The sequence below is a fragment of the Prosopis cineraria genome, unplaced genomic scaffold (assembly GCF_029017545.1).
Source record: "Prosopis cineraria cultivar Desert tree isolate PC_DT_omini unplaced genomic scaffold, ASM2901754v1 PC6, whole genome shotgun sequence".
Taxonomy (NCBI): Eukaryota; Viridiplantae; Streptophyta; class Magnoliopsida; order Fabales; family Fabaceae; genus Prosopis; species Prosopis cineraria.
Window position 1 is genome coordinate 14,804,001 of NW_026555337.1, and position 13,715 is coordinate 14,817,715.

Below are 13,715 nucleotides of genomic sequence, written 5' to 3' on the forward strand. Positions count from 1 at the left end.
ATAAAATGAATTTTATTAAACAAATGAAAAATGAGAATTATGATAATATTTATAAAACGGCAAAACTTATATACTTAAAATTATGTCTTTAATATGTTTTTTTTTTTTCCAATAACTTGTTGCCATTTGGATGCTCTTTCGAGCTCATAAATTCCCTCATTTAAACACTCGTATCTCCCTCATCTTTGCGTCATGTCTTATTACTTAAATTAAATCGCTAAAACCTTTTGAGGTTAAAAAAGAAAAAAAAGAAAAGAAAAGTTGCTACTTGAAATCACAAGCCTAGCTAGCTAACTCAAAAAACAATCCAATGACAGAAATCTTCTCTAACAAGAAGTAATATTTGTGAAACTTTTTAAATGAAGGTCTACATTGATAACGATTTACCTAACCATCAAAGATGAAACTAAAATAGACCTGTTAGAGTTAAAAAAGACAACGGTTTTTTAAGCTAGAGGTTGATTATTCAATTGTTCTGTTAAGGCAATTGCACACAGCCAAAGCGTCACCGCTTTCAAGCTTATGCCCTACCCTTGTGGCATAAGTGATTAACTAGTTGGAACATGGCTTCACACATGCTACACTTTTGAAGATACACTAATCCAAAACGAAATCATCAATAGATCAAATATCAAAGGTTCAATTCTACTGGCTGCAAACTACAAAGTCATTGATATGGAGTCCTTTCCATTTGAAGATGAAGGGCACAGCATTTCAAACGGTCTTTGCATTGTCCCGTCTCCCGAGCATCCTCTACCTGAACCACCATCTCTGGATCGCCGATAAAGGAGTATTCAACGCCGGAGCATGGCGGTGGATGAATGGGGTCACGATCCTCCCAATTTTAGCCCAAACACTTTGATGGTAAGGAGCAGTAACAGGAACTTGATACATGAGCTTCAAAACCTGTAAAACGAATTTTAGGCAAAGCAAGAGAATACTTTGCGTAAGATCTGATACATCTCACTATATTATAACTTGACTTAATTATAATTGTATCCCATAAGTGTTTGGAAAATCATACCATAAAATCTGGGAAACGTAAATATAAACTAAGGCCCCATTTGGCAGGTAAAATAGGATGCAATTAGAAATAAAACGCAATGAAAAGGAAAGAAAAATTGGGATAATTAAATGACCCTCGTGGCCACGCTCTTAAAAAAATATTAAGAGATATAAACTGTTTAGATTTTTACTTCTACCTCTCTCTCTCCATTGATAAACCAAACATGCACCAAGATATGCATGTACATACATATATTCATGTATTTATGTATAAATACTGCTTTTTCAAGATGTATTTTGCAAAGATATCATCAAATTAATTACAAGACAGTTACGCCTTTCTATGATAAATCCACACATCACATGGACAAAAAGGCAATTCAATATCTATTGACAACTAGTTGAGAACAGGAATGACAGTGAGAAAATGAAACAAACCTGCCAGTACATGAAAGTCTGCAGTATGTTGCGCTGCCACCTGCATATAGTTATAAAGAATATTAGACAAAAATTGAAGCATTCAATATCCTCAATAAAAAGGAATCTGCAGAAAGGGAAAACTAGGGATAAAATAGGGGGAAAAGATCAGGAAACAGACGATAGTAGTGATACAATCAGAAGGAAGCCAAGTCCAATCTCAGCATGTGAAGACACGATATAGAGGGTTGTCGTATTTGATTCCACCCAAACACAAGTCTCTTCCAAATATTTCCTATCCAAATGAAAAATATAAACACATATCAGTTATTGGTAACTTACAGGAAATTACATTCGAATTAAATTTGAGAAAAGCAGAAAAAATTGCAATCAGGGCAAAAAGAGTAGAACATCAAGGATCTCCTACAAATCTTTACAGCTAACAATTTCTGTTTTAAATTGTGATTTATCTATGAAATAATATTTAATACTCCCTCCGTTCAAAAATGTAAGGCATTTTTAACCAAATCTCACCTCCTAATAAAATAGTTACCTACTTTCAAGTTAACCCTATCTTTCCACATTTACCCCTACTAAACACCCTATAATAAATATAAAATCACTATCAATAGGGCCATTTGTGAAAGAAAAAAAAAGCAATGATTACACCTCGAAAGACTAAAAATGCCTTAAATTTTTTTAACAGAGGGAGTAGTTAACATAGATCCGTCTGTCACACTTTTTCCTTTTTCCCTCATCAGCATGATATCTCTATATTCTATTTGTATATAACTGATCCTACAAATATCTTAGAACTGAGGGGGGGGGATGAGTACCGAGAATCAAAATGAAGGAAAAACAAATGGATGGAAAGTTCTTGTACTTCCTCCGTCCCTATTTGTTAGTCTCAAATTTTAGATTTCTTTGTCCCTGAAGGCAAGTCTCAGTTCAAAGTTCTAGGTGTGATTAATGAGTTTTTCCTAAAATACCCTAATGGAAAATTAAAATTATTATAGGATGCACATTCCAATGAAGCATTTGATTAAGGGCAAAGGAAGAAGTAACCACACAGCATGTAGACAACTACATACTTGCAATTAAAAGAACCAGAAATTGACAAAAATAACGAAACTGAAAGAGAAAGAGAAACCAATAACAAGGACAATAGACAAACCATAGAGCAGAACTGGGAGGGCACAGAATTACAATTCTGAAGCCTAATGCTTTCCAAGTAAATGAATTTATGAAACAAGAGAGAAGTCTTATGCTTGATGAGAACAATATTCCACCTACTAGCAATGATATTTTAATTACAAGCTACTGACACTAAGAATAAAAAGCTAATTATGCTGATTGCTGGAGGTCATTGTTTGAAAACTAAAAACATCAATTTTGCTCCTTGTCTCTGAAGTTATAGTTTGAATATTTTATGGAAAAGAATAAGTAGTTATTGGTGGTTTCTTGAAGGTTTGAAACAACTCATTATCTATTTATTGTTTAAAAATCTCAATTATGAATATTTCAAATTAGAGCATAGTTACTATACCCGAACTCACTAATTCCTATTGCCTATTTTTTAGATAATTAATTTTTTTATTGGCAGATAATTACTTTAATTTTAAAGTCAACACCATTTTAACAAGATACAACAACAACAAACCTTATCCCAATAGATGGGGTCAAAATTTTAACAAGATAAAAAGAAAATTTTATTAGTATATAACGTTTCTGTTTGAAAAAATATAAAGCAGAGACAAGAAGTGAAATGTTATACAGAGTATGGTGCATGTCAAGTCATTAGTCTCTAATTCTACAATACATCTGTACTCGCAACTCAGCTGCCCAAATAATTAGTAAAACAGAGTCATGCTAGTTCATGAGACCAAAACAACAAATATTTACATGATCAAAGTACATTAAATTTCACCTGTACAGAGTGGATCGACTAAAATTATGTCTAAGGAACTTGGCAACATGCTCCAGTGCCCGACACAAAATGGGGATCAAAGCAACTTCAACAAAAATTTAAACAATAATTAGAAAAAGGAAAGACAACAAAGTGACATGGAGTAATAAAAGTATTGATGGCAGTAGAAAATGTCAAGAAACAAACAAAAATCCATGAATCAGTGGCTCAACAAATGCTCACGTTTAAGGCAAAGATGTGAAGTAACAAACGAAATGCAGTATATTAAGTATATAAAATCCTTTGTTCCAACTATTGACTGCAGATACATTTGCAAGGCCTGCAAATTCCATGCTCTTGGCTTCTGCAATAGCACAAAACAATGTAGTATAAACAGATAGACATGAAAACATTAATGAAATAATACAACAATGGGTTGGAACAGAGAACTTACTCCATAATGCGAGTACAAGGAGTATAGAGAAGAGCATGCAGTGCCCATAAAAGAAAGTCGATAAGCTCTTTGTGAAATACTCCTAGGTACCAGTGGAATGACAGCAAGCATAGCAATAACAAACACCTATATGAAGAGATTCCAGAATTGCATCAAGGTTGACAATACAGATGAGTAAACAGCTTGGCAGCAAGGACAAAAACTGTCTTCTTTTTTTCATTAAATCTTTCATATCATAAAGGTAACATAGGTCCATGGAGCATATGACAAATGAAACAGTTGATTCAAAGTTATCATTTATTCAAGAGATGGGGGGTTTGGGGGATTATTTGCAGGCTAAAGAAATGGATTTGGATATATCCAGAAATGCTCATTGGTGCCACATAATATTTTGCCATAGAATACTTGTTTTTTGCATCAGATGAATGATAATGATCATCATATGGTCAATCAACACATCTATAACCACTCTCAAACCAACTTCAGTAAAAAGTAGGATGCTTTGCTTATACATACAAAGCACAGGCTGCCTTTAAAATCAGTAAACTCATAAAGTCACATAACTTTGATAAATATTGATATTCATGGTGCTAATTGAATGCGATTGATAGCTAACGAAGTTCTGACATATTAGATAAAGTGATATGAATCTTCTATCAACACAAACGTGAACAAAGAATTTAGCATCAAAACAGAGGATCTATGACACGAATATGAGAAATTCCTGATACAGGGCTTACCATACCCACAAAGACAAGCTCAGAGAATACAAGTCCAGTTGGCATGGAGAAAAGTGATATACTCCCCTTTTCTCTCCTTTCTCAGATTTTCCTTTACATATCCCTGTTAACTGCATTTTAACTTGTCCCTCCTACTCTTTCATCATATCTCTATTCTTTTTCTCTTAGGATTTTCTGCTTTTCTTCATTTATTTTGGTGGGCTATTAGTCCCACTTTTCTCTCCCTCTTTTGCTCCCTGTCTCCTATTATCTGTTTTGGCTACACAGGTGGGTTGAGTCCCATTAGCAATAGAGGCTTAGAGCCCATAATTTGGGCAAGCTGGGTTTATTCGGGTCGGGTTTAAAACATCCTACCCTCTTTATAAAAGCCCATATAGCCAAGCTTGAATCTAATTTTTTCCAGCTGAGTTGGGCTAACCTGTCAGGCTTGGCTAAAATTACCAATTCTATACATATACATAGAGCTGGAAATTCCAGCAATCGAGTTTATTCAGACCGGATTTAAAGTATCATACCTTTTTAAAAAAATCCATATAGCCAAACCCGGTCCTAACTTTTATCAGGCGAGTTCGGGTTAGCCCGTCGGGCTTGGCCCAAATTATGCTCTAATTAGCAGTTATCATTCAGCCAATGTATTGTAGATTGTAAACTCACTATTTTGACAAGTAAGCCCCAAAACATGAAATAAGAAATAACACAATTTTCTGATTGCTAGACATATAGAGTAAACTTATACTAATTATGTCATTCCTAAATATAACATTCTTTTTCTTGCCACAAGGGAACACAATGGGAATTTGAACATTTTAAAAAAAAAAAAATCTACTCCACAATGTCATTAATTGATAAATAACATCTTAAATGAAAATTTTACTAAAAACATAAATATTCAACCAAGCATTCAGAAACAAAGTAAATGAAGAAAAAAGTGATTAAGACATGGTCATTAGATGTTCATAACTTCAGATGCAAGGCAAATCATAACTAATTATCACAAATGAATTTATATGTGAAGAGTGCTAAGTCAAAAGACTTTACCCAAGCATTGGCAGAAAAATGAATTGTCTGCCACTCCCAACGCAAAGGAGCTGGATTGGAACCTGAGGTCGCAGATGTTCCTGAAGTTCTATTTGTTGATCCTGTTCCTGCAGCATCAAGGTTGTTTATACATTCGACATAAAGAAAAAAATCAAGCTCACATCCAAGGAGGGCCAAAGGATAGCAACTATCAAGATGCAGTAGGCTTCATAGAATCATTTCTTTTTTCTTTTCACTTTCCTTTTCAAATCTTCCACAATTATGATAAAATTGCAGAAACAGAATTTACCTGAGTTTCGTGTATGAGCTTGGCCACTTCTTGGTGGTGGTGTTTGTGATGATGATGTAAACGATGATCGTGTTGACTGGGATGAACTGCCAGTAGACATTGGTTCTACTATGAAATCAGGATCCTGTTTAACATTGTAAAATTAGGAGCATTGCATAGTAAAGATTAAAAAAATATATATGAAATCACTTACATCTATAGCTACTTCAAAACATTACTTCAATAATCTATAGAACGATTGCTATTTTGTAGAAACAGTAAATCAGATCTAAGGAAAGAAACTGGAAAATATGAACTAAACAAATTGTCCCCCATTTATCTTGGACTAGAAGATCAATGTCTAGTCTCATTAAAGCATCAATAGAAGCAAGATTGATCAACAGTTGAAATTTGAGATTAAAAAGTACACCATAAAAAGCAATCACTACTTCTATTGAATTGATTAAGAGGTTGGCTATAAACATATTCATCACAGGTTTAACCCAAGTTCATTCACAATAAGCCAGATGAAAGGATAGTCCAACGGAAGTTTATTTTTGAGGAAACAAAATCAAAGAGTTCATCTCCTCATATTAGGTTATAGGTCAACGAAACATGATGTAGAAGGAGATAATCATACAAGCATAAAAAGCAACTAAACTGATGGGCTTAGGACACACAAACAATATAAATAACAAATACTGTGAAAACTAAAAAAAAGTCTCATTCATATTTAATCTTGAAACTCGAAGACTTCAAGTCCAAAGGTGCAAACTCGTTAAAACACGTATCATGAAGCCGGGAAAACAAAACGCCTAAATAAAAAATAACCAGCACCGAAGCAGAACGGCAGAAATTGCAAATAAGACAGACAGCCCAAATTAGAACCCATCATACAAGGGCTCAAGTTGAGAATTACGAAGAAAATACAACCAATCAAGAAACAAAGAACCAAATAAACTTGGTGTAAAATTCATTAGTTTCAGAGAATAACAAAAATGCACATGCACAACAACGATCAATCAAACATTCTTTGATCGAAGCGGAAATGACTGACAATGTAGCGTTGGTAGAACTTGCGCTTGTAGTGATTGACAACATCGGAATTTGACGCCATATGAGAAGGCACAAGAACATTCAACCAGTAATCGGCCCATCTTGGATCGTTCTCGTAGTCGTACGCCGCCGCCGCCATCTTCTTGAGCTTTTGAGGGTCTTCCGCCATTGGAATTGTGAACGTTGATGTCTCCTCCAAGTCCTACTGACTTTGGCTGGCCAGTAGTTCAGCTTGACGTTTGTTTCACGGAGATTTCAGCCAAGGGCTAGGGATATAACGTAATTGTTACCCCCAAAAAAAAAAATGCCAAAATTTTAATTTAGTGGGACTGAAATAAAAATAATTTTTTTAATAAAAAAGTTAAAGTACTGTTTATTTATCAATTTTGTTTGATATATCATTAGCTGTGTTATGAATAAAATAGAGAAAAAAAAAGTGAGATGAAAGAAAAGAAGATGAAGAAAAAATATAAGCAATAGAAATAACAACAATTTCCCTTGTATTCTCTTCCATCCATTACAATACAAATAGCGTGCTTTATTTAAAGACATGATCTTGTATCAAATATTATACAGATGATAATAAAAAATAAAAAGTAATCAACACTCGTTAAATAAGTTATCATATATATAATTTTTGGAAGTATATTTTTCTAACACATATTCAGAATACAACACTTTTCTCAAAATATTATATCTCTTTTTTAAATATATTAGTTCACTAGGAACTAAAATTTGCTAACAAAATTATATCATATATACAATATTAGCTAAATATATAAATATATGATACTTTAGGATCAATCAATTCAATATAGTATTGTAAACAAATAAATATAGCATAATGATTTTATAGCTATTGGGTATTAAATACTAAATCAATAAGTTGAATGTAAAGTCAACATCAAAATTTTATTCTCAAATTCTTTTAATCAACAACACCTATCAATTTTTCAAAAACTTATTTGCTGAGACACACACACACACTTGAACTATTTTAATTCATACAAGCTTAAGAACATAAGCATGTATATATGTTGAATAATTTTCTTGAAAATTTTTCATGCTTCTAACATTTTAACTCTTTCAAATATTATCATGTAAATTCATTATGTAATGAGTAATATGGATAGGTTATAATAATATTGTATAGACTTACATCATATTTAAATTTTATATAATGCTAGACTAATAATATATATATAAATTCACTATAAGATAATATACTTCATTATTTTTAAATCTCTGTGAAAATATATTTTTTTCACATAAATGTTTATTTATCTTGTAATAACTTTACATTTAAGGTGTTTGGATTGTATGTCTATGATTTTCATTCTTCCAATTGTGACATAACTTTTTTTTATTATTTTTAGTACCTAAACCTCTTCTAGGGTTTTTAGAATCAATTATGTCTTAACCTTCTTCTAGATGTCTGCCTCCTCAATATAATCATCTTAATTATATGCTCCACTTTTACCAAGATTTTGTATTAAAAACTGGTTAATCTCTTGTACTTCACACATGTCTCATTTTCATTTACTCTAATTAGAACATTTTTAGCTAGAATAAGAAATTTACAAATTCTCATATAAGTTAGTGATTGTGTCTAGCAAATTCTTTTGTGATATTTTAGGAAAGTAACATTTGATGAACTTTTGGTTCATATTTTTATATATGAGGATCTAAATAAGATATAATAATAATTCGTTCTAAATATTTTCTTTTTCAGCTACTTGTTTTCTTCCCTCATGTTGGAAAAACTTTATCAAATGATGACAGTTATCGAATCATGCAATAAAATCTTATGTCCATTCGTTTTCTTTAAAAACATTTCTTTGTTTCATTTAGAGACAACAAAGGAGGAGGAGGTTCTTATTCAATATTTATCCCAACTTTCTATAAATAACCATTTATGTGCAATGTGGTGGAACTGATAATAAACATTGCACAATTAAAAATTCTAAGATGGAATTTACTTGGCTCCTAACTAAAAACCAATTTCAAGAAGAGGAATTTACAATATTTTATTGGTTCAATGTGTATTATGATGTAGTTTGTAAGATCAAACATTCTAAATTAATAATGAAAATGTTTGTTCTATAAGCATTGATTTAGCTATTTATAGAGGAGGCTTTAACAAATAATTTTATTATATCACCTTTAAAATAGGCTTTTTTGAAGTCTAAAGTATAAATTCACTAATATTTCCAACTAAAAGTGTTTTTATTAAATAGTCTAGAAATTGTTTGTTTTTACGTAATGATATATGCATATAATCTTATATGTATATAATCTTGCAAACTTCTGGTTGCAAAAACATCTTATAGATGCATCTATCAAATTTATTGAATATTTTCACTATTTACATATTATATAATAGTCCCATATATTTGAATTTGTTATATTTCTAGAAATGGATAAATCCATTATCAATCACAATTAATGAACACTTCATTTTTTTTAAAAAAGTATTGCACATAAAATCTCAAAGTATATACTCAAGAAGAATCTAATTCTTCAATGGATGTCAATGTATATTCTTAATAACCATTTGCATTATATATGATTTGGAATGATCAAATAAGTTATGGAACTAATATTTGTGGTGGATCAGTAAACTTCTAGTTTGCCATAACAAAAATCAATTATAAACATTCTATTTTTCCATAACATGTAATTGATTTATAATATCAATATGCATCCATTGAAAAGATCAATTGAACTTTGAGAGCAAGTTGTGAATGAGACAAAACAATTATATTGTGCTACTGCAATTTCCCCTTCAAATAGGAGTTACATAAACAAATTTATTTATTGTTACATTTTGAAGACAGTGGCCTATATATAGTAAACCAATAGCCTACCTTTCATTAGAAAACCTGAGTGCTTCTCAACTCAAGCAAAACTATGGTTTCAATTTTTTTTCAATTTTTGATTGAGCTATTCATTCAAATCCTTAGCCAATCAATCTTTGATATAAATCTATGATTATATTTTTCATTACTCATCTTTTTTTCAATCATAAAATGAGAGACATTCATTTTAGTTCTGCAAGAAATAATTTCTTCAAAAAATGACATATTTTAACACAAATTAATTTATAAATTATAGCATATTCAATATAATAAACTAGAAATATAAATACAAGTTTACACATATTACAACGATTTTTGATATTTTATTTAAAACTATGTCAAGATTAAATCAATATCAAATATTTATAATAATTATTTAGAAAATTAATATCAATAAGTTTAAATGCTAATAACAATTAAACACCATATAGGTTTTTAGACATAGTCTTCTAGACTTGAATACCATGTATCCTTTTAAGTTTAAACATCACATAACCTTTTGGGCTTGTCATTATTTTTCCTTTTTCTGACAAAAACTTGTCCATGCATTTTCTTATATCACAACATATGACTTTGATAATTTTATAATTATCTTCTACATCCATTAGTATGCCATTGTCCTTTTGGCTTCATAATCAATTTGGACATTTACTTTTAATGAATTTCTTATACATATTTGTTTATATGGCTTCTAACCATATTATAACATTCCCTCATAATTTTATTGCAATACCCATAAAGCATTATTTTTCAACAATTATGGCAAGACAATATCTTTTCAATAGTTGGGACAAAATATTGTTGGCTTGTTAATTTAATAAGGCCATGTTATCATAATCACTATCTCTATTAGAGAGTTGTCCATACTTTCAATAGCACATAATAAATTTCATTGATTATTAGTCTTCAAGACTATAGCAATTTAGATTTACACAATTCTTTCATATCCTTTAATGCCTGAATAATTAACCTTCAAAACTATAATATTTTTAACCATATTCAGAATATCAAAATGACATGAATTTGTCTTGTTATGCTATCTATTAAAACTATAAAATGGGCTTTTACAAAAAAAAATCACTATCAAAATCAATGCGGACCTTTACTCTTCAAGACTATTGTATTTGTAACAATATATTGTAACATTTAGTCACAAATTTTATTTCAATGATTAAGGAAAAGTATGGTTATCTTAAGAATCATGGCAATCCACCTTTTCAATTCCAATACATATGATTAATCGTTATTGACTTTCAATAGTCAATTTGTACATTACATATATGGTTATTATCTTACTCATAAGGAAGCTAAATTTGTCGATCTTTCATATTTGTTAATATTACATCAATTTCATTAAATACTAGTTGTCAAAAACACAATAAAAATAATTTTCAAATCCATTAAAGCTTCTCATGGCATGAAATATTTAAACTATTAACCGTTAAGGCTATATTTTGTATAGCTATCAGATAGCTAAATTGCCAATAAACCCCATGACAATCTTCTCCAAAATAAAAATCTATATGACTCATAGCCATTTAATCTTGAGATGAATATAATATGGCTCTATCGGTCATCCATTAACACATATTCAATACTTTTCTATTGGAGTCATAAATCATTATCAAATTGATAATTACAATCATACTATAGATGAATAAATCTTGAAACATTTAAATGATAAGACATGAAATATAACCATAATAGAAATTAAGAATAGAATCAAAATATCATACCTTTATATGATGAATAAATTAGTGACAAAACTTTCAAGTCTATGACTTATGCAAATTCATTAGAGTCTCATGCTGATAACATGTTATAAATAAATATAAAGAATAGAAATGATATGAAAGAACATAAATGAAGAAAGAATATAGGCTATAAAAATTATAGTAACTTTAACACGATTCAACTAGAAGTAAGATTTATTTAGGAAAATATTGACAACAGTCACATTTGAGAAATTAGTATATTATCTCACAGTACAATAATTTAAAAGTGATGCTATCATAAAGGGAATAAATATGTGCTGTATTCTATTTTCCTTAATCAAGGTTTTTGTCCCATTGGTTTTTCTTGGTTAGGTTTTTAATGAGACAACATTGGATAGCTTACAAATGAATTATGTACTCTTTTCTTTTGTTATATTTTTTTTCCCACATGGTTTTTTCTAATTGAAGTTTTTAATTGGGCACATTCTTATATAATAGACATCCAAGGGAAAGGGGAAGTGCTATGAATATTAGGAGTCATATAGATGTCCATCTCTCTCATCCTTTCATCTTCTCCATGAAACTCCCACCATTTGATGAGTGTTGATTATCCTATATTTTTATTATCATTTGTGTAACCCTTGATGTAAGATCATGCTTATGAACAAGGCATGTTATTTGTATTGTAATGGATAGAAGAGAATATAAGAGAAGTTATCATCATTTCTATTGATTATGTCCTTTCTGCATCTTCTTTTCTTTCATCTCATTTTTATTCTCTGTATTTTATTCATAAGAAGTTTCTAATTTTCTTACTTCATTTTTTAATTCACTAATATAAGTTATAAATTATATGATTTGATCAATAATCATGCAAGACTTGAACATTACTTGAACATCAATTATTTAATAAGTTTGTCAGACAAGCAGTAATATCAGTTGTTAATTTGTTAACTTGTTAATTTACTAACATTGATTGTAAATTATAAGATATGTTAGTAATTTATAACTAAATTTAATAAATTAACAAGTAAAGTTAGTAAATTAATAACTGATATTGCTGCTTGTTTGACAAATTGATTGAACAACTAATATTCAAGTCTTGTATGATTATTGATAAGTCAAGTCATATAATTTACAACTCATGTTGGTATATTAATAAGTGGAGTAAAAAAAATTAATAATTAATGATTCTGCATTTCAAACAAAATTAACAAATAAAGGGTACTTTGGTCTTTTTACCATTAAAATAATTTTTATTTCAGTCCTGACTGAACTAAAGTTTCATATTTTTTGAGACCTGCTAACAATTAACTCACATCCGTAATCTTTAATTGAAATTCTCCCTTTATTTTACTAGTAAGCATTTTTCAAGGGTCACATTTATGGTTGTTATTGTTATTTTTAAAATAAAATGAGTAAAGAAAATTTACTTCCAATTTCTGCAATTTCTTGGGTAAATAAAAGTTTATGTGAGTTGGATTCAAGGACTCACTAAAACCAAGATATATCTCTTGACACAAAAAACGCTAGAGCACTAATAAAATCCTCACATTAGTAACGATATTTCATTTATTGCTTGTTTGGTACGAGGAAAATGAGGCTAGAAAAGTGGGAGTGGAAGTAAAAGTTTAAAAAATGCATATTTGGTGTGTATGAAGTCAGTTCCTAATGGAACTCACTTCCACCAAAATCAATAGAACTTAGTTCCATTAGGCACCTCATGGAACTCAATTCCATTAGACCTATTACCATCTTTACCCTACAAGCTCTAGCCTCTCCTCTTCCTCAATGAGACGATGACCTACCTCCTTCCTTGATGGCTCCCATCAGCAATGACAATGGAGCTTGGCAGCAGAGGTTGAAGCTGGTGGCAAACATTAAATGAAGGTGGCAGAGGTTGAATCCACTTGCATTGTCTACTCCACCTCTTCCATGGTATCCCTCAACTCTGCCATCACGATCGCCACCACCTCATTATCTTCTCCCCGAGTTCATCTGCATGATGATTTCAAGAGATGATTTTTGATTTTTGGTGTTTTGGTCAGCACTTCCATGTTCAATTTTTGGCCAGCACCTCTATGTTCGATTTCTAGCCAACACCTCCACGATTGTTTGAGTTCAATCTCCAGATTTGCACAATGACTGCTAGCTCGTTTTGTTTGATTTGGTTCATCTGTAGTCATGGATGAACTTTGCTTTATTTTTCTTTAATTCATTTTTTTTTTTTTTCAATATGAATCTCCAAATATGTTGGT

At 30.7% G+C, this 13,715-nt stretch overlaps 1 protein-coding gene across 1 annotated transcript; it reads right to left on the reverse strand.

Moving 5' to 3' along the window:
• Positions 1-311: 311 nt before the first annotated feature.
• LOC129314575 (uncharacterized) lies at positions 312-7,137 on the reverse strand. The gene is made up of 9 exons (XM_054958057.1): positions 6,886-7,137; positions 5,850-5,973; positions 5,561-5,667; positions 3,783-3,908; positions 3,572-3,692; positions 3,350-3,434; positions 1,604-1,717; positions 1,444-1,483; positions 312-906 (listed from the first exon to the last, which is right to left on the reverse strand). The coding sequence occupies exons 1-9, from the start codon at positions 7,051-7,053 to the stop codon at positions 754-756; spliced, it is 1,038 nt and encodes a 345-aa protein (XP_054814032.1). The 5' UTR covers positions 7,054-7,137; the 3' UTR covers positions 312-753.
• Between the last annotated feature and the right edge of the window lie 6,578 nt (positions 7,138-13,715).